Source organism: Ranitomeya variabilis, chromosome 4 (genome assembly GCF_051348905.1).
Source record: "Ranitomeya variabilis isolate aRanVar5 chromosome 4, aRanVar5.hap1, whole genome shotgun sequence".
In the NCBI taxonomy this organism is placed as follows: domain Eukaryota; kingdom Metazoa; phylum Chordata; class Amphibia; order Anura; family Dendrobatidae; genus Ranitomeya; species Ranitomeya variabilis.
In genome coordinates this window covers 444,769,653-444,789,962 of record NC_135235.1, presented here as the reverse complement: position 1 = coordinate 444,789,962, position 20,310 = coordinate 444,769,653, and the positions used below count along the sequence as shown (strand labels likewise).

At 48.5% G+C, this 20,310-nt stretch overlaps 2 protein-coding genes across 3 annotated transcripts in view; one reads left to right on the top strand and one right to left on the bottom strand.

The window, feature by feature from the left end:
• Positions 1-20,310, bottom strand: part of LOC143769001 (ubiquitin carboxyl-terminal hydrolase CYLD-like) — a 198,206-nt gene that overhangs the window by 134,057 nt on the left and 43,839 nt on the right. The window lies entirely within an intron of this gene.
• Positions 1-20,310, top strand: part of GGT7 (gamma-glutamyltransferase 7) — a 71,007-nt gene that overhangs the window by 41,440 nt on the left and 9,257 nt on the right. For both annotated transcript variants that reach the window (XM_077251513.1, XM_077251515.1), the window contains exons 8-11: positions 14,542-14,629; positions 14,799-14,926; positions 18,535-18,623; positions 20,126-20,278. In XM_077251513.1, coding sequence (XP_077107628.1) covers positions 14,542-14,629; positions 14,799-14,926; positions 18,535-18,623; positions 20,126-20,278 — 458 coding nt within the window. The remainder of the gene's footprint in view (positions 1-14,541; positions 14,630-14,798; positions 14,927-18,534; positions 18,624-20,125; positions 20,279-20,310) is intronic.

Genomic DNA, 20,310 nt, shown 5'->3' with positions numbered 1-20,310 from the left:
GGTGAGCAGCTCCCTGTTAAAAACTGCACTTAATCTGAGGATAAGACCCTATATGCGCTTTTTTGTCTCCCTAATCTACTAGTACTTCAGAAAGATTTAGCAGACTCTGGAGTTGTGGTACATTGTTCTACTGTTCAGAGACACCTGCCCAAACATGACCTTCATGGAAGAGTCATCAGAAGAAATCCCCTCTTGCGTTCTCAACATAAAATTCAGTGTCAGAAGTATGCAAAAGAAAATCTAAACAAGTGTGATGCATTTTGGAAAAAAGTCCTGTGGACTGATAAAGTTAAAATCGAACTCTTTGACCACAATGATCAAAAGGTATGTGTGGAGACAAAAGGGCTCATTTCTGGAAAAGAACAGTTCGCCAACAATTAAGCATGGGGGTGGATCAATCATGCTTTGGGGTTGTGTTGCAGCCAATGGCATGAGGAATATTTCCGGGTAGGCGGAAGAACGGATTTCATGAAATTTTAACAAATTCTTGATGCAACATAATACCATCTGCAAAAAAGCTGAAGCTGAAAAGATGATGGCTTCATCAAATGTATAATGATCCTAAACGCAGAAAATCCATAATAGCTACCTCAAAACGTGCAAGCTGAAGGTTAAACAATGGCCCTCAAAGTCCTCTGATCAGAAAATCATTGAAAATCTGTGGCTAGACATCAAAATATCAGTGTTGTGCAGTTCTCACAGAACTGGAAGAATTTTCCAAGGAAGAATGGATAAAAATCTCTCAAACAAGGATTGATAGACTCTTGTCTGGCTGCAAAAAGCGTTTACAAGCTGTGATTCTAGCAAAAGGGGGTGCTACTAGGTATTAATCATGCAGGGTGGCCAAACTTTTGCATCATCTCATTTTTCCGTTTTATAATTTTTAACCCCTTTCCGACATCGGGCGTAATAATACGCCAATGTCGGACACCCTCCCTTTGTTGTGGGCTCCGGCACTGAACCCACATTTTTTTCCGGCACATGTCAGCTGTTTTGAACAGCTGACATGTGCCGCTAACAGCTGCAGGAGGAATCGCGATCCTCTCGTGGCTGTTAACTCATTAAATGCCGCTGTCAAACTCTGACAGCGGTATTTAACGCGCGCTTCCGGCAAGTGCATCTGAAATCTGCCCATCGGTGACCCCGTCACGTGATCGCGGGTCACCAATCGGTTGGCATGACAACCAGAGGTCTCCTGCAGACCTCTATGGTTGTCACTGCCGGATTGCTATGAGCGCCGCCCAGTGGTCAGCGCTCATAGCAAGTGAGTTACTCTGCTACATACAGGCGATTTGAATATCTCCTGTATGTAGCAGAACTAAGCAGGTTATGGCAGCTTCTAGTCTCCCATGGCATGCCAAAAGTAAAAAAAAAAAAAAAGGTTTTAAAAATATATATAAAAAAATATAAAAGTACAAATCACCCCCCTTTCGCCCCATTCAAAATAAAACAATTAAAAAATATCAAACATCCACATATTTGATATCGCCGCTTTCAAAACCACCCAATCTATCAATACAAAACAGGATTAACCTCATCGTTAAATGGCGTAGTGAGAAAAAAGTCAAAACACCAGAATTTTTTGTTCGCCACGACATTGCATTAAAATGCAATAACGGGCGATCAAAAGATCTTATCTACACTAAAATAGTATAATTAAAAATGTCAGCCGGGCATACAAAAAATAAGCCCTCACCCAACCCGAGATCACGGAAAATGGCACAATTTTTTTGTAATGCAAAGTTTGGACATTTTTTGCACCACTTAGATTTAAAAGAACCTAGACGTGTTTGGTGTCTATGAACTCATAATGACCTGGAGAATCACAATGGCATGTCAGCTTTAGCATTTAGTGAACATAGTAAAAAAGCAGAGCAAAACAAAAAACAACTGTTGAATTCCTCTTTTTTTGCAATTTCACGGCACTTGGAATTTTTTTCCCGTTTTCCCAGCACACGATATGTTAAAACCAATGGTGTTGTTCAAAAGTCCAACTCGTCCTGCAAAAAACAAGCCCCCACATGGCCATTTTGACAAAAAAATAAAAAAGTTATGGCTCTGGCAAGAAGGGGAGAGAAAAACGAAAACGCAAAAAAACGAAAATAATGAAAATATAATTTTTTTTGCCTAAAATAGAAAGGAAATGTGTTATATTTAACTTTAGGCCTTTTAGGCATAATTTAATCTTCATTTTGCTTAAAGGGCACCTGTCAGCAGGTTTGTGCACAGTAACCTACAGACAGTGTCAGGTAGGCGCTTTTATACAGATGAATATGATACCTGGGTTGATGAAATCCATCTTGTGGTTGTTTTGAGTTATTGATATGCCTGTGCTCCGGGGCGGCCTGTGGGGGGTCTTCGTGTGGTGGTCTGATTAAGTATTCATAATGCAGACTGCTGACAGGTCACTGATCCCTCACTGACCTGCCCCCTAGTTTGCATAATGAATATATATATACTGTAGGGGTTGTACTCGCTCAGGTGTAGCGGGTGGCAATCAGGAGGCACGTTCCTTTAAAAGTTCACTGGGTTTATTCAACAACTCCAAAAACAGAAAACAAATAGCCTATAGCTCAAGCAAAAGAAAATACCAATGTCCAGTACTTCAGGCTCAGTCCTGGAGCCCCAACACACATTGGAGGCTTTCACCTCCCCACATTCAGGTCCTGTGTTAAGCATTAGGCTACATTATATAGTTCTAACCACACCCAGGATCACATCACATGATTAGTCATGTGGTAGTGACATCATCGCAGGTCCTCAAACACATATAGAGATATGATGATGCCCCTACCCAGGGGTAAGGAATATGGGTAGCCAGACCCTCCCATATCTCACAGCTACCCGTAACCCGGACCCAAGTGTACTAAATGAACCCTTATTGCTTATGTGCATTAAAGAAACCACTCCAAGTTACTTCACAGAGACAAGCCATCTCTGCGTCACATACCTTCCGTCGACTATACGACCTTTAGCCACGCTACATACCTCCCCCCCTGCCTAAAGCTGTGGGGCTTGGCACTTTCCCCCACTAGACAAGGGATTCTTGATAGGTCATCAGCATTACTGTGTAGCTTCCCTCCCCTATGTTCTACATGGAAGTTGAAGTCCTGCAGGGCTAAGAATCAATGGGTGACCCTAGCATTTCTACCCTTCGTTTCCCTCATCCATCTGAGTGGGGCATGGTCGGATATCAATCTAAACTTACATCCCAGCAGATCGTATCGTAATGTGTCCACCGCCCACTTTATGGCCAATCACTCCTTCTCTACGACTGAGTACTGAGACCCCAGAGGCGTCTGTCTGAAGAATAAATTCTTTCTTAAAGTCCGGGGCCATCAGAACAGGTTGCTTACACAGAGCCCCTTTCATTTCTTGGAAGGCTGACTCTGTCTCTTCGGACTATTTAACCATTACTGATTTTGTCCCCTTTAGAAGATCGGTCAGAGGCGCATGGCGAAGTTTGGGATGAACCTCTTGTAATATCACACGATCCCCAGGAAGGCTTTAACCTGCTTTTTGGAGAGCGGTCTTGGCCATGTTTGAATTGCCTCTACTTTACTGATTTGGGGTTTTATTTCGCCACAACCAACTACATATCCCAGGTACTTGGCTTCTTTTTTACTCAAGGCACACTTTTTCGGGTTTATTGTAAACCCCGCTTCCCTTAGAGCATCAAACACTGCTTGGACCTTTTCCAGATGACTCTCCCAGTCTGGGCTAAAGATGACGATATCATCCAGGTACACAGCAGCGTATGGCTTTATGAGGTGCAAGGATTCTATCCATAGCCCTCTGGAAGGTCGCCGGAGCTCCCTGCAGGCCAAACGGCATCCGGACATACTAGAAGCATCCGTCTGGTGTAGAAAACGCAGTCTTCTCCTTGGCTTCCTGTGCCATGGGAATCTGCCAATACCCCTTTGTCAAATCCAAGGTGGTTATTTACCAGGCGGGTCCAAGTCTTTCGATTAACTCATCAACGCGTGGCATGGCATATGCGTCGAACTTGGAGACCTCATTCAACTTCCGATAGTCATTGCAGAACCTCCATTCACCATCAGATTTTGGGACCAGGACAATTGGGCTCAACCAACCGCTCTTGGATTCCTCAATAACTCCAAGCTTCAACATACGCTCCACCTCCTTGGAGATTACTTCTCGACGGGCCTCAGGAATTCGATAGGGCTTCACGTTCACCAGCACATGTGTCTCTGTCAGGACCTTGTGCTCTACGACCTTCGTGCATCCTGGCAACTCTGAAAACAGGTCCCTGTTCTTCTGGAGTAACTCCCGGCACTGCTGTTTCTGGGCCTTCGATAGAGTCTCTGCTATAGTAACCCCTCCAACCTCACCTTCTGGGTTGCCCAGCAAACATGGAGTTACCGCCGGCTCTCTATCTTGCCATGGCTTGATGAGGTTGGCATGGTAAACTTGGATTGGTTTCCGTCTTCCTGGTTGGGGAATCTTATAGTTTACCTCACCAAGCTTCTCGACCACCTCATATGGCCCTTGCCACTTGGCCAAGATCTTTCTCTCCACTGTCGGAACTAGCACAAGAACTCGGTCTCCTGGATTGAACTGCCTCACTCTTGCTGACCGGTTGTAGACCCTGGCCTGAGCCTCTTGTGCCTGGCGGAGGTGTTCTTTCACAATGGGCATCACCTTCTAAATCCTCTGCTGCATCAGTGCCACATGCTCAATGACGCTTCTGTGGGGCGTGACTTTGGCTTCCCAGGTTTCCTTGGCTATACCCAGGAGACCTTGCGGATGTCGGCCATACAGAAACTCAGTTTCTACCATCTACAGTCCCAGTCTCTACCATCTTTCTCTATGGCTTTTTTCTCCTACGCCTCATTGGGGGACACAGGACCATGGACCATGGGTGTTATGCTGCTGCCACTAGGAGGACACTAAGTAGACAGAAAGATTAACTCCTCCTCTGCAGTATACACCCCTTCACTGGATACAATTTCAACCAGTTCTTGCTTAGTGTCTTAGGAGGCACTTGGGTCTTTTTTCCCAGACCCCAACTTTATTTAATTTTTGATTTTTTAATTTTATGTAAATTTTTAATTTTTTATATAACGGAGTGAAGGGGGCGACGGGTCCTTTTTTTCATAGGGTCCGCTCTCCCCCGAACCAACAACAGGCGAGCACGGCGAGTATACCTCCCCGTCCCTCTCCTGCGACGTATGGCGCACGAAAAGTTTGCGCCAGGGCAACGGTTCCTCTTTGGTCCCGATTTCCCCCAACCCCCTCCAGGACCCTGCATTACAGCAATGTAATCTGGAGAAGAATGCAGTCCGGAGGGGATGTTGTGCCGCAGCCCCCCTCTGCTACAGCAGCGTGATGCATCAGGGGCCTCTCCATTCCCATCCAGGGTACATGGATTGAGTTCGCATTCTCACAGAAGCGCCTGCAGACCTGTGAGAACCGGGACAATGGCGGCTGTAAGTACCTTCAGGGGACCCCCCCCCCCTGCTCCACCTTAGCGGCAGCGACGCGGTCCGGGTCCCCAGGGAGAGGCACCGCCGACCGGGGGTCGGTGGTGCTCGGCGGCGCTCCATCGCGGCCGTCGCCGCACATCGTCGGCAGGCCCCCAAAAATTTAGTCCCCGGCTTCTTCAGCCGGAGTAGGCCGCAGTGGGAAACATCTCCTCCCTCGGCCGTAGCTCCGCCCCCTACATCGGCGCTTCTCGTCTGGGACGAGAGGCGCCCTCCAAATCTCGGGGGCCATATTTCCTCTCTCCCTGCACGGAGTCCACGCTTCTAGCGCTCCAAGGAGAACTCCTGGACTAAGAACCGCCATATCTCTCTCTGGGGACACAGACAGGACCGTGGGTAAGCTGTTTCAAGAAAGCTTAACCCCTTCCCTGCGTATACTGCCCGCTCTGTCCCTAAGGCACTATGTCTCAATCCAAGGAGACAAAAAAGGGTAACAAGAAGCACACAGTGTTTTTCACTGTATGTGCCACTTGCAATGCGGCCCTGCCCCGAGCCCACACTAGCCCTTTGTGTGCAGATTGCGTCTCGCCCTCTGTGCAGCCGCCCCTTGCCGACGCCGGTACCGTCGCCGATGCCGCAGCCGTCGACCTGGTAGAGCCTAGCCCCCCTGAGTGGGCAACCTCTCTGTCACGATCTGTGGCTTCCCTAACCAGGGCAATTAACTCCCTCCGGGGCCCCCCTTTAGGTCGGACCGTGGAGGATTCAGACGACGGTATGGATTCTTCTTCCAGCAGGGGGCGTACCCGGTCACTTTCTACCCGGGGCTCCAGAAAACGTGTTCACGTTTCATCCCCTGACCATGAGCTAGCGGGCCCTTCAGTACCTGCAAGCTCTGCTCCCAGGTCCCCTTCCCCAAACTCGGATGACTCTGAATATGAGTCCGACATTTCCTACGTTCAGGACCCCCCCTCCTCTCAAGAGTCTCTCGACTCTCTCATTGAGGCGGTAAACCAGACCCTGAAGGTGACTGAGGACTCCGCATCGGAACCCGAACATGTGGTGTCTTTCAAGAAATCTAAACGTGTTAAAAAGGTTTTTGTCATTCACCCTCACTTTAGGGAGATTGTACAAAAACATAGGGATCGCCCAGATAAACGCTTCATAGGACAAAAGTCCATCGAGGCCAAATACCCTTTTTCTCGGGAATTAGTCAAAGACTGGCTGCAGTCTCCCTCGGTGGACCCTCCTGTGTCACACCTCGCGTCCAAGACCATCCTGTCTCTTTCGGACGGTTCCTCCGTTAAGAATCCCTCCGATCGCCAGATTGATTATCTGGCTCGTTCCGCCTTCGAGGCCACAGGAGCGTCTCTCTTCCCATCCTTCGCCGCCTCTTGGGTGGCTAAGGCTATGGTCTCTTGGACCGAGACTCTTTCTTCTAACACCAGTGATTTACCTCCAGAAGCCAGCATACTGGTTAACCAGATAGCGCAGGCCGGAGACTTCATAGTCAACGCCTCTATGGACGCAGCCAATTGCGCTGCACAGGCAGCCGCCAATGCAATCTCCATCAGGAGAGCCCTGTGGCTCAGGGATTGGCGAGCAGATTCGGCTTCTAAACGTTCTCTAACAGCCCTGCCTTACCAGGCCGGTCGGTTATTTGGAGAAAAATTGGACCAAATGATCTCGGATGCTACCGGAGGGAAAAGTAAATTTCTCCCCCAGCAAAAGCCTACCCGGTCCTTTCGGTACCAGCAGCAACCTCCATTTCGGCCTTTTCGGTCCAATACCAACTGGTCTTCTACATCCTCTACCCCCGCATCAGGATGAGGTTCGCGCGGTGGCCGGGGCGCCCAGGTCTCTTACAGACCTAATCGTAACTGGAGACCCAGGCCTAAACCTCCCGGGTCTAAGGGATCCGCATCCCATGGATCCTCCGCCCAATGACTCCTTGCATCATCTGGTGGACTCCAACAAAGTAGGCGGACGTCTACTCTTGTTCCGTCAAGCCTGGCTCTCAGTCGTTTCCGACGAGTGGGTCAGAGAACTGGTGTCCACCGGATACAAAATAGAATTTTCCTCCCTCCCCCCTACACGCTTCTTCCAGTCTTGCCCTCAAAGGTCAAAGGCCACAGCGTTTCTCCAGGCAATACGGGCACTACAAAAGGACGGAGTCATCATTCCGGTCCCCCTAGAACAAAGATTCAAGGGTTTCTATTCGAATCTGTTCGTGGTCCCAAAGAAGGACGGATCACTACGTCCGATCCTAGACCTGAAGCTACTAAACAGATTCATAAAAATCCGACACTTCAGGATGGAATCCCTCCGTTCTGTGGTCGCGTCTATGGATGCCAGGAATTCTCCCTTTTCCATAGACATCAAGGATGCCTACCTGCACATACCTATCTTCCCTCCGCATCAGCAGTTCCTTCGCTTCGCCTTTTGCGGGGAACACTTCCAATTTGTGGCCTTGCCCTTCGGTCTCGCCACCGCTCCCAGAGTTTTCACGAAGGTCATGGCGGCTGCCATGGCCATTCTTCATTCCAGGGGAGTGGTGGTAATTCCGTACTTGGACGACCTGCTGATAAAGGGTCCTTCCTACCCAGCGTGCGAAGAGTCCGTCGTTCTCACGGTGGATACTCTTTCTCGCCTGGGATGGAAGATAAACTTCGAAAAATCTTTTCCAATTCCGTCTCAACAAATCTCCTTCCTGGGGATGATACTGGACACTTCCCGCGGTCTGGTCATACTCCCTCAAGACAAGGCTTTGGCCTTGCAGCAGGGAGCTCAGCATCTTTCTCGTCCAGTATCCCACTCCATTCGCGCCAGCATGCGAGTTCTCGGGCAGATGGTAGCGGCCATGGAAGCGGTCCCATTTGCGCAGTTTCACCTCCGTCCCCTGCAGCATGCGCTACTGTCGGCTTGGGACGGCAACCCGTCCTCCCTCGACCGCCGATTCATCCTGTCCCCTCGGGTCAGGAAGACCCTCAGGTGGTGGACGCTGAAGTCCTCCCTAACCCAGGGAAGGTCTTTTCTCCCAGTACGGTGGCTGGTAGTGACCACCGATGCCAGTCTCATAGGCTGGGGAGCGGTCTTCAACCATCACACAGCCCAGGGGCGGTGGTCCATTCAAGAGTCTCGCCTTGCCATCAATATCCTCAAGATTCGAGCTATCAGGCTAGCATTGTTCCACTTTCACCGACTTCTGGCAGGTCATCCAGTCAGAATCCAGTCCGACAACGCCACGGCCGTGGCATACATCAACCGTCAGGGCGGAACTCGCAGCAGGACGGCCATGCTCGAGGTGTCTCACATCCTCCAATGGGCGGAGTCGAACCATTCGCCCATCTCGGCGATCCACATTCCAGGTGTGGAAAATTGGGCGGCGGACTTCCTCAGCCGCCAGGGCATCGCCTCCGGAGAATGGTCCCTCCACCCGGAGGTCTTCCAGCAGATTTGCCATCGCTGGGGGACCCCGGATGTGGATCTCATGGCTTCCAGGATGAACAACAAGGTTCCTCAGTTCCTTGCTCGGTCCCTCGACCCACGGGCCCTCGGAGTAGACGCCCTGGTCCTGCCGTGGCGCCAATTCCGCTTCCCGTACATTTTTCCTCCTCTTCCCCTACTACCGAGGGTCATCAAGAAGATCAGGGCAGAGGGGGTACCAGTGATTCTCGTCGCGCCAGACTGGCCGCGTCGGGCGTGGTACGCCGAACTGGTTCAGCTGGTAGCCGACGTCCCCTGGCGTCTTCCAGATCGCGCGGATCTTCTTTCACAAGGCCCGATTTACCACCAGAACTCAAGGGCCCTGTCTTTGACGGCCTGGCCGTTGAGTCCTGGATTCTAGGCCAAGCGGGTTTCTCTCCCAGGGTGTCCTCCACCATGATCAGAGCTAGGAAACCTGTTTCCATGCGTAGTTACCACCGTACCTGGCGAATTTTTTTCTCATGGTGCGATGCACAGGGACGATCTCCTCTAGTATTTTCTATTCCTTCCATACTGGAGTTTCTTCAGTCCGGACTAGAGTCGGGACTTGCCCTTAGCTCCCTAAAGGGTCAGGTTTCGGCATTGTCAGTTTTTTTCCAGCGGAAGATTGCCAATAGGTTGCCGGTGAAAACTTTCTTCCAGGGAGTTTCCCGTGTGGCGCCTCCCTACAGGTCACCCTTGGATCCGTGGGATCTCAACTTAGTTCTCGGAGCTCTTCAGGAGACTCCCTTCGAACCGCTACAGGACGTTTCCTTGACCTTCCTTTCTTGGAAGGTAGTCTTCCTAGTAGCCGTCACGTCCATCAGAAGGGTCTCGGAGTTGGCTGCGCTCTCCTGCCGTCCTCCCTTTCTAATTTTTCATCCGGACAAGGCGGTATTGAGGACCTCTCCCACCTTTTTGCCCAAGGTCGTCTCCTCTTTCCACCTCAATGAGGAAATTGTTCTGCCTTCGTTCTGCCCGGCACCGGTCCATCGCATCGAAAAGGCTCTACACACTCTTGATGTGGTGAGGGCTCTTCGTCGGTACGTCTCGAGGACGGCTCCCTTCCGCACGTCGGACGTCCTGTTCGTACTTCCAGAGGGGCCCAGGAAGGGTTCTCCTGCTTCAAAAGCCACTCTGGCAAAATGGATTCGGTCAGCCATTCAAGAATCCTATCGTGTCAAAGGTGTTCCTATCCCAGCTGGGATCAAGGCTCATTCTACTCGGTCGGTAGGCGCCTCGTGGGCCATTCGGCACCAGGCGTCAGCACTGCAGGTCTGCAAGGCTGCGACGTGGTCCAGTTTGCACACTTTTACCAAGCATTACCACATTCATTCTATCTCTTCTGCAGACGCCGCCCTTGGCAGGCGCATTCTGCAAGCGGCAGTTCCTTAAGCCGTAAGCCAGTGGTACATGGGGTATTAGCATATTGTTCCCCACCCAGGGACTGCTTTTGTACGTCCCATGGTCCTGTGTCCCCCAATGAGGCGTAGGAGAAAAGGAGATTTTTGTTTACTTACCGTAAAATCTTTTTCTCCGAGCCACTCATTGGGGGACACAGCACCCACCCTGTTAGCCTGTTTTGGCTTGTTGTTACTTCTTTGGTTTTGACATAGTTGTCTTTGTTCATGCTCCTACTGCTTTACTACCGAACTGGTTGAAATTGTATCCAGTGAAGGGGTGTATACTGCAGAGGAGGAGTTAATCTTTCTGTCTACTTAGTGTCCTCCTAGTGGCAGCAGCATAACACCCATGGTCCATGGTCCTGTGTCCCCCAATGAGTGGCTCGGAGAAAAAGATTTTACGGTAAGTAAACAAAAATCTCCTTTTTAGCATGCTCTGCAGTGTCTTGTTAAACCTCTCAACAAGGCCATCTGACTGAGGATGGTACACTGAATTCCTCAGATTTTCAGGACTTTGCACAACTCCCTCATCACCTTGCTCATAAAAGGTGTTCCCTGGTCTGTCAGGAACTCCTTCGGCAAACCTGTCCGGGAAAACACATGGACCAACGCGCGGGCTATACTCTTCGTGGAATTTCTCAGGGGAATTGCCTCAGGATAGCGTGTGGCATAGTCCAGGATGACTAATATATACTGATGGCCCTGGGCTGATTTAACTAGGGGATCGACCAAGTCCATGGCAATTCTCTCGAATGGCACCTCAATAATGGGCAATGGTACAAGGGGGCTCCGGAAATGAGGAGTGGGGGCAGTTAACTGACATGAAGGGCAGGACCTGCAATAGTTCACTATTTCCCAGTGACACCCAGTCTGATAGAACCTCTGCACAACCCGTTCCTGCATTTTTTCCACCCCTGGGTGTCCACCCAAGATGTGTGAATGGGTCATATCCAACACCTTCCGTCTATAGGGACCTGGCACTATCAACTGCTCTACCAACTCCTCCTTTATTTCCGTGACCCGGTACAACAGCTCCCCACTGACCATAAAATAGGGAAATCTTTTGTACGCCCCCGACTCCTGTGCAACCCCATTAATGACTGTGACATTATTAAAGGCTTCCCTCAGAGTTGGGTCCCTATGTTGGGCAGTCCCAAAATTCTCACAGGCCACACCTAACTCTGGAATGTCAGATACAGGGCACACTTCCTCCTCATCCCCTACTAGGACACAAAAAGGAAACCAGTTTGTCTCTGGGTGTGGCGATACCTTATTAGGGTTCATTGGTTCCCTTCTCTTGCTAGTGACCTCAGAACCCTTACCCCACTGATCCCAAAACAAACAAAAATCCTGGCCTATAATTATAGGATGCAACAAGTACCGAACGACACCATCTTCATGGGACTCAGTGCCATGCGCCGTTTCAATGTCCACTCTGGCCATAGGGAAGTCCTTTGCATCACCATGTATGCATCGAAAACCGACCTTCCTCCCCGGGAGTAGGTTAAGAGGAAAAGTGGCCCTTACAAGGGTCACTATGCTCCCAGAGTCTAGCAGCGCCATTACTGCTCGACCGTTCACCTTCACGGGACATGCTTCAGGCCCCCCGTTGGGCGGAGAGTTCACACTGCAGGCTGGATATTCATAGAATGAACTACGGCATCCCATGCTGCAGTCCATCTGCTCGGTGGTCAGGGGACAACGGGCAGCTCTATGTCCTGGCTTGTGGCACCTCCAGCAAATATCCCCCGTAGGGACCTTGGGCACCACCTCCCCCTCTTTTGACCTTGGACGCCCCACCCCTTTTTGGGACTCAGCCTGCTTCTGGGACCCCCAGTATGGCATGTGCTGCCTCCCCAATGAGCCTTCCATCCCCTGGTATCTCTCGACCAGTCCGACCAGTTCATCGGCATTCTGGGGATCACCCTGAGCAACCCAAGTCTGTATGGGCCTCGGCAGGGAATGCACAAGCCGATCCATCACCACTCGTTCTATCATCTGTGCAGGCGTAGAGGACTCTAGCTGCAGCCATTTCTGAACCAGGTGCAACAGGTCGAACATTTGGGAGCGAGGCAGTTTGTCTCGATGATAGGCCCAGCAGTGAACTCGCTGTGACCTGACAGTCAGTGTCACCCCTAAACGTGGGAGAATCTCAGATTTCAGTTTATGATACTCCTTGGCATCCTGCAAGGTCAAGTCATAGTACGCCTTCTGGGGTTCCCCCGTCAGGTATGGCACCAGTACCTCTGCCCACTGCTCTGGTGGGAGTTTTTCCCTCTCAGCGACTCTCTCAAACACTGTCAGAAAGGCCTCAACATCATCCCCAGGGGTCATTTTCTGCAATGCGCGTCTTACAGCCTTCCGGACGTGGGCGTCGTCAGCCAGACCTGGGGTTGGGGCACTTGTCTTGCCCTGGATGGCGGTTGCCAGAAGCTGCATCTGCTGTCATTGCTCCTGCTGGCTCTGTTGTATCTACTGCAACAACAGCCTGTTGGTCTCTTGCTGCTGTGACTGTGACTGGACCAAGTGTTTCAGCAAGTCCTCCATTTTTCCCGGCAATGCTTGCTGACTTACTGCAGACTTGACCCAGGACATGTAGTAACAACAGTCTCCGCTGGGAATGCTGCCCGCATTCTCCACCAATTGTAGGGGTTGTACTCGCTCAGATGCAGCGGGTGGCAATCAGGAGGCACGTTCCTTTAAAAGTTCTTTGGGTTCATTCAACAACTCCAAAAACAGAAAACAAATAGCCTTTAGCTCAGGCAAAAGGAAATACCTATGTCCAGTCAGTCCTGGAGCCTCAGCACACATTGGAGGCTTTCACCTCCCCACATACAGGTCCTGTGTTAAGCATTAGGCTACATTATATAGTTCTAACCACACCCAGGAATCCATCACATGATTAGTCACGTGGTAGTGACATCATCGCAGGTCCTCAAACACATAGAGATATGATGATGCCGCTACTCAGGGGTAAGGTGTATGGGTAGCCAGACCCTCCCATCTCTCAGTTACCCATAACTCGGACCCAAGTGTACTAAATGATCCCTTATTGCTTATGTGCATTAAAGAAAACACTCCGGGTTACAAAACAGAGACAAGCCATCTCTGCGACACATACCTTCCGTTGACTATATGACCTTTAGCCACGCTACAATACATACTGAAAAAAAACCTGCCTGCAGGCGCCAGTCATGACACCTGCGCTGCAGCATAATCACATGTCTACTGTGTTAATAATAAATGTGCTTGAGGTTATCCTGAACGTATAAATAAAAAAACAATTTTTAAAATGGCGCCCACCGCACCTGCGCAGTTGCAGCTATTGGTGTATATAGAGGTGATCTGATAGATGGTACTGCGCATGCGCTGGCGGCGCCATCTTGCTAGAGAAGGAAAAAAATGTCCTCTTCCAAGATGGCGCCGCCCGCACCTGCGCAGTACCAGCTGCCGAGAGCTGCTACTGTGCAGATGCTGTCGGCGCCATCTTGCTAGAGAAAAATAAAAAATGTCCTCTTCCTAGATGGCACCGCCGATGCATGCGCAATAGCACGTACCTGATCACCTCTATATACATCGATAGCTGCTAAAAAAATATATATATTTTTTTATATATATATACTCTCAGGATAACCTCAAGCACATTCATTATTGACACATTAAACATGCGATTATGCTGCGACGAAGGCGCCACAGCCAGCACCTGCCTGCAGAAAGTTTTGTTTTTTTCTTCAGTTTGTACATATATTCATTATGTAAACTAGGGGCAGGTCAGTGAGGGATCAGTGACCTGTCAGCAGTCTGTATTATGAATACCTAAGCAGAGCACCACATGAAGACCCCACAGGCCACCCCGGAGCACGGGCATATCATTAACTGAAAACTGAAAACAATGATTAAACAACAACCACAAGACGGATTTCACCAACCAAGGTATCATTGTAATCAGTATAATGGCGCCGACCTGGCACTGTCTGTAGGTTACTGTGCACAATCCTGCTGACAGGTTCCCTTTAACTGTTCACAATAACAGTAAATTTGACCAGGGGTGCCCAAACTTTTACATGCCACTGTATAAAAACCCAGCCTTAGTGAGTTCATCAGTTCATTGCCAGGAGAGGTTTTTTTTTTTTTTACAGTAGTTTGCCCTAGTGACATGTTCCTAGATATGGCATCTACAGAAGATTGTAGGATTAACTTTGCTAGAAGTAAAGTCTATGTTTCTTATTCAGGTTAATGCTCAAGGTGGAGTAATGGCAGAGGAAGACTTTACTACCTATAATGCTTCTGTTGAGAAGCCTGTACAAACTATATATCAAGGTATGTACATTATAAACTCCTATCCATGTGATAAGAATTCATGAGTATTTGGAGCATCTCCAGGTCATGCTGTAAATAGCTCCTAATTCTGAATAGGAGCGTTACTATCAATTACTTACATAATTCTACATAGGAACATTCCCTACTACAGTTACTGTCTTCTTTGTAGGTCACCTTGTGTTTGCCCCTCCTGCTCCTCATGCAGGTCCTGCTCTCATAAGTGCCCTCAATATTCTGGAAGGGGCAAATTTGACCAAGCACACATCTCGCTCCAGTGCCCTCCATTGGATAGCAGAGGTGAGTTTGAGGCTTATAGGTTTTTCTTGGTTGTGTAAGGCTATGTTCACACATTTTATCAGTCTGCTTGCTTTCTAGGTGTGCAAAAGACCATACATGGACCAGCTGTAGTCTATGCGCGTGGGCACAAAGGTGATTTTTCCACAGCATGCGCTAGTGTGGGCCAGTTAGTGGACCAGACTAGTGCATGTAAGCAGGAGGTCTCCTGCACCAGTCCGCTGTGTGTGTGGGCTCACGGGGCGTCACAAGGGGCCATGCGACTGATCTGATAAGTCCTGTTCACATGCTACACAATCATTATGCTTCATTCATTTCTGAGAAGAGATTTCCCACAATATACAAAAGCTTAAATGTGTTTTCCCCTTTCAATTTTTTTATTAAATCATTCTGGCCATGTTTAAAATAATAAAACGAACGTTTTTTTTAATAGATGGAAAACCTCCATTAATCAACAATGACGTATTTTATGGTCTATCATTTATGTAGACTGGTATTCAGACTAGGCAATTCCCATTACATACATCTATATATATATGAGGCATCGTGATTACTCGCTAATCCCGCCCCCTGCACAGTAGCTCCACCCCCCAAAACATCACCACACACAATCCCGCCCGCCCACCACATCACCACACACAATCCCGCACATCACCACACACAATCCCACCCGCCCACCACATCACCACACATAATCCTGCCTCCCCACCACATTACCACACACAATCCCGCCCCCCCCACCACATTACTACACACAATCCCGCCCCCCACCACATTACTACACACAATCCCGCCCGCCCACCACATCACCACACATAATCCCGCCCCCCACCACATCACCACACATAATCCCGCCTCCCCCACCACATTACCACACATAATCCCGCCCGCCCACCACATCACCACACATAATCCCGCCCACCACATCACCACACATAGTCCCGCCCCCCCCACAACATTACTACACACAATCCCGCCCACCACATCACCACACATAATCCCGCCCCCCCACCACATCACCACACACAATCCCGCCCCCCCACCACATTACCACACATAATCCCGCCCGCTCACCACATCACCACACATAATCCCGCCCGCCCACCACATCACCACACATAATCCCGCCCGCCCACCACATCACCACACATAATCCCGCCCCCCACCACATTACCACAGATAATCCCGCCCCCCACCACATTACCACACACAATCCCGCAGCCCCACCACATTACCACATAATCCCGCCCTCCCACATTACCGCACATAATCCTGCCCCCCACCACATTACCACACATAATCCCGCCCCCCCACCACATTACCACAAATAATCCCGCCCCCCACATTACCACACATAATCCCGCCCCCCACATTACCACACAAGGCTCCGTCCCCACACATTACCACATGAGGCTCCGTCCTCACACATTACCACACGAGGCTCCGTCCCCCTACATTACCACACGAGGCTCCGTCCCCACACATTACCACACAAGGCTCCGTCTTCACACATTACCACACGAGGCTCTGTCCCCACACATTACCACACGAGGCTTCGTCCTCACATATTACCACACGAGGCTCCGTTCCTCCACATTACCACACGAGGTTCCGTCCCTCCGCATTACCACACGAGGCTCCGTCCCCACACATTAACACACAAGGCTCCGTCTTCACACATTACCAAACGAGGCTCCGTCCGCACACATTACCACACGAGGCTCCATCCTCACACATTACCACACGAGGCTCTGTCCCCACACATTACCACACGAGGCTCCGTCCCCACACATTACCACACGAGGCTCCGTCTTCACACATTACCAAACGAGGCTCCGTCCCCACACATTACCACACGAGGCTCCGTCTTCACACATTACCAAACGAGGCTCCGTCCCCACACATTACCACACGAGGCTCCATCCTCACACATTACCACACAAGGCTCTGTCCCCACACATTACCACACGAGGCTCCGTTCCCACACATTACCACACGTTAATTTACCACCTGTGTAAGCACTATTGAATGTTGTCATTATTTACTTTAGTTTAATCACCAGCAGCGTTAATCAGATAGCAATGAGCGTTACCGAGCGTTAGCTGGCTGGAAACACCTAGTTTATCATATATACACAGGTATCCAATACATATGCTGCAGTGGTGAAACGTGTGATCTGTTGTCAGACCTTGTGTGGATGTGAATCACCAAATCCATCCATGTCTGCACATATACTGTACATTATGCACTGCAGTTAGGATGTAGAGATAGAAGACAGCAATGACACCATTTTACATGACAATTCAGAACAAGATCAGAATATTTCAGTATTGCAGCCTTAGACATTAATATTTTGCAGAATAACCCTACTCGGAAATTAATGAATTGTTAGGCTACTTTCACACTAGCGTTGTGCACTGCACGTCGCAATGCGTCGAAGTGGATAAAAAACGCATCCTGCGGGCAACTTGGCAACTTTGTTTTTTCTCCATAGACTTTTATTAGCGACGCATTGCGACGCAGTGCCACACGTCGCAACCATCGTGCGTCGTGTTTTGGCGCACCGCCGCCACAAAAAAGCGTTACATGTAACGCTTTTTCGTGCGTCGAGACCGCCATTTTCGACCGCGCATGCGCGGCCGAAACTCCGCCCCCTCCTCCCCGGACCTTGCAATGGGGCAGCGGAAGCGTCCTAAGACTGCTTCCACTGCCACGTCGGGCATTTTTTGCACAGTATGCGTCGGTACGTCGGGCCGACACAGCGCGATGGCCCCGTACCGACGCTAGTGTAAAAGCAGCCTAATTATTACTGTGACACGTGAATCGCTCCAGGCAGGATTGCATTTAACAAAATTCATAACCAGAAATATCACATTTCAGTAGCTTCAACAATTAAGCTTAAAAAACAATAAGTTGTAAATATTTTAAGTATTTTTTTTCTAACGTTTATTTTTATATATTTCCACCAAGCTAATTGTTAAGTAGAAGAAACCATTTCTAGGCCCTAATAATGCTGTATGGTTCTCAGGAGGAAACGTCTACTTTTCTCCTGGTAGCCGCACTTTATGCAGGTAAATAGCGTTTTCCGAGGTGGCTTCCTATCAAAATAAACCAGATTTATCAAAATGGTTCATACTTTTTGATAAATCTGGAGCATCTTTGTACTGTGTAGTCTATGCTTACACCATCTATTAGTTGGCCTACTTTCTGTCAGAAACGTGCAGCAAAATTGTGGCGTAGAGTACGAACTAGGCCTCGTCCTTTCCAGTTAGAGAGAACCTTCCATCTGATTCATGCTGCCCGAACCACAGGTAGCATGAACCATATGGCTGCATTAAAGCCGACGTGTGGTATGTTTTACTGTGTGTTTCTGAGAAAACATACGAAGGGTCAGACGGGGACTATTGTATGGATATTGGACGGCTACTCCAAGGCAGGACACTCACTGCTTCTCCCCGCCTCCGCTCCCCTTGACTGACAGGTCGCTCCATAAATGTGTGTTCATAGGGATTGACCTGTCAGTCAAGGTGATTGGGGCGAGTAAAATAAAGTTTCACCTCATGAATTTTCTTGTCTTAAATTAAGTCTCTTCCGTTTTTTTTGTATTACAGACACTTAAGATTGCCCTGGGTTGTGCCAGTAAATTAGGAGACCCTTCCTTTGACCACACAGTGGCTGGATATGTAACAGAGATTCTGAGGTGACTATTAGCCATTTAAACCCATTTGTGTGTGTAGTGAGGCACAAGGAGGGTAAAGTCAGCATTGCCCTATGTGAATTCACATTTTGTTGCAGAAATGTATTCAACTGAAATTCGATCATTTTTCATTCATGTGAAAGTAGTTATTTCAGATGAATGGGACAGTTGTAGAACTTTCTGCAGCAAAATCAACAGCAAATATGCAACATGTGAAGATATCCTTAGGCTGTGTGCACACGATGCAGATTTAGTGCAGAATTGGTGCAGATCTGCAGCGGATTTTTCTGCAGCAGAAACGCTGCAGAACTGCACTGTGATTTACAGTACAATGTGAATCAATGTGAAAAAAAAAAAGCTGTGCACATGGTACAGAAAAATCCGTGCAGAAACGCTGCAGATTTCAAAGAAGTGTATGTCACTTCTTTTGTGCGTTTCTGCACCCCTCCATTAATAGAAATCCGCAGTGGTAAAAAGTGCACAAAAACTACACAAAATCCGCATCAGTTCCGCATAAAAAACGCATCAAAACCGCACCTGCGGATTCTGCCAGGAGATGCAGATTTAGTGCAGAATATTCTGCACCACATTTCCTACGTGTGCACATAGCCTTAGAGAGCTATTTGACACTGTTCAGAGATTCTATTCCTGGGAATCTAAGGCAAATGTAGACAAATACACTGTGGATTTTCCTGAATAAACATACTATGGATTGTAAAATACAGCTTGGGTATTATCCTCAGCAGATTTTGTTTCCTGACGTTTGTGAATGAGATGGAAAATACTCTATTTACTAAAATGAAATTTTGGATCATTTCCCCTGTTGTAATTTCATTAAAGTGAATGTATTATCAAAAGGAGACCCATTGTTTAAATAAGCATTTTGTGTTACGTGCATTTTAGTAAACAAAATTGTCAATTTTTTTTTCATATCTCGATCTGTATAATAAAAATCAGTAATCTTGCAATTCTCATACTAGTCGATGGTCATTTTGTTAAGTTTTCATAGCAGAAACTTAGAGTAAACTCTTAACTTTTTGAGGAGTTTTGAGTTGCTGAAGGGGATTTGGAGTGATTCCGCTCCAAAAACTTCTAAGAAAAGTTAGTGTGAACAACCACTAACACAAAAAATGATTTTATCAATATGTTATTTTCTGATCTTAGCTTCCCTTTAAATGACTCATTGAAACCTATCCTTTGATCAACGCTTTGATGCTATAAGCCCAGAGGACTATACAACAGCTACGACTAGTGGAAAAAGTATACAACTACACATCTAAGCGTGGAAACTGTGAATAGTCATTAATTGAGTAGATGGTCGTACGGAAAAGAAGGAAGGCTAAAGCTCTGTTAGGACCCCAAGTGAAAAACATGTCTGATAGATTACCCTGGTGCAGAGTGAAAAATGACAATAACTGCACACTACAGTTAGCTATGGGGTTACACACAGTTTATAAGAGCCTACTTTCTTTGCTCAAAACATAACTTGAACTCTCTTCTGTCAGTAAGGCGGAAGCAAGTTTTTTCCGGAAGAAGATAAATGAGTTCCATGCGGCGTATCCTAGAGAATACGTGCCCTTCCATTCTCTACATGTTGGCCCAGCTGCGAGCCAAGCTTTAGTGGTTGGTCCAGATGATTTCATTGTGGCTGTCGTCAGGTGAGTGACCTGATATCTTGGGGGCTTGTTTT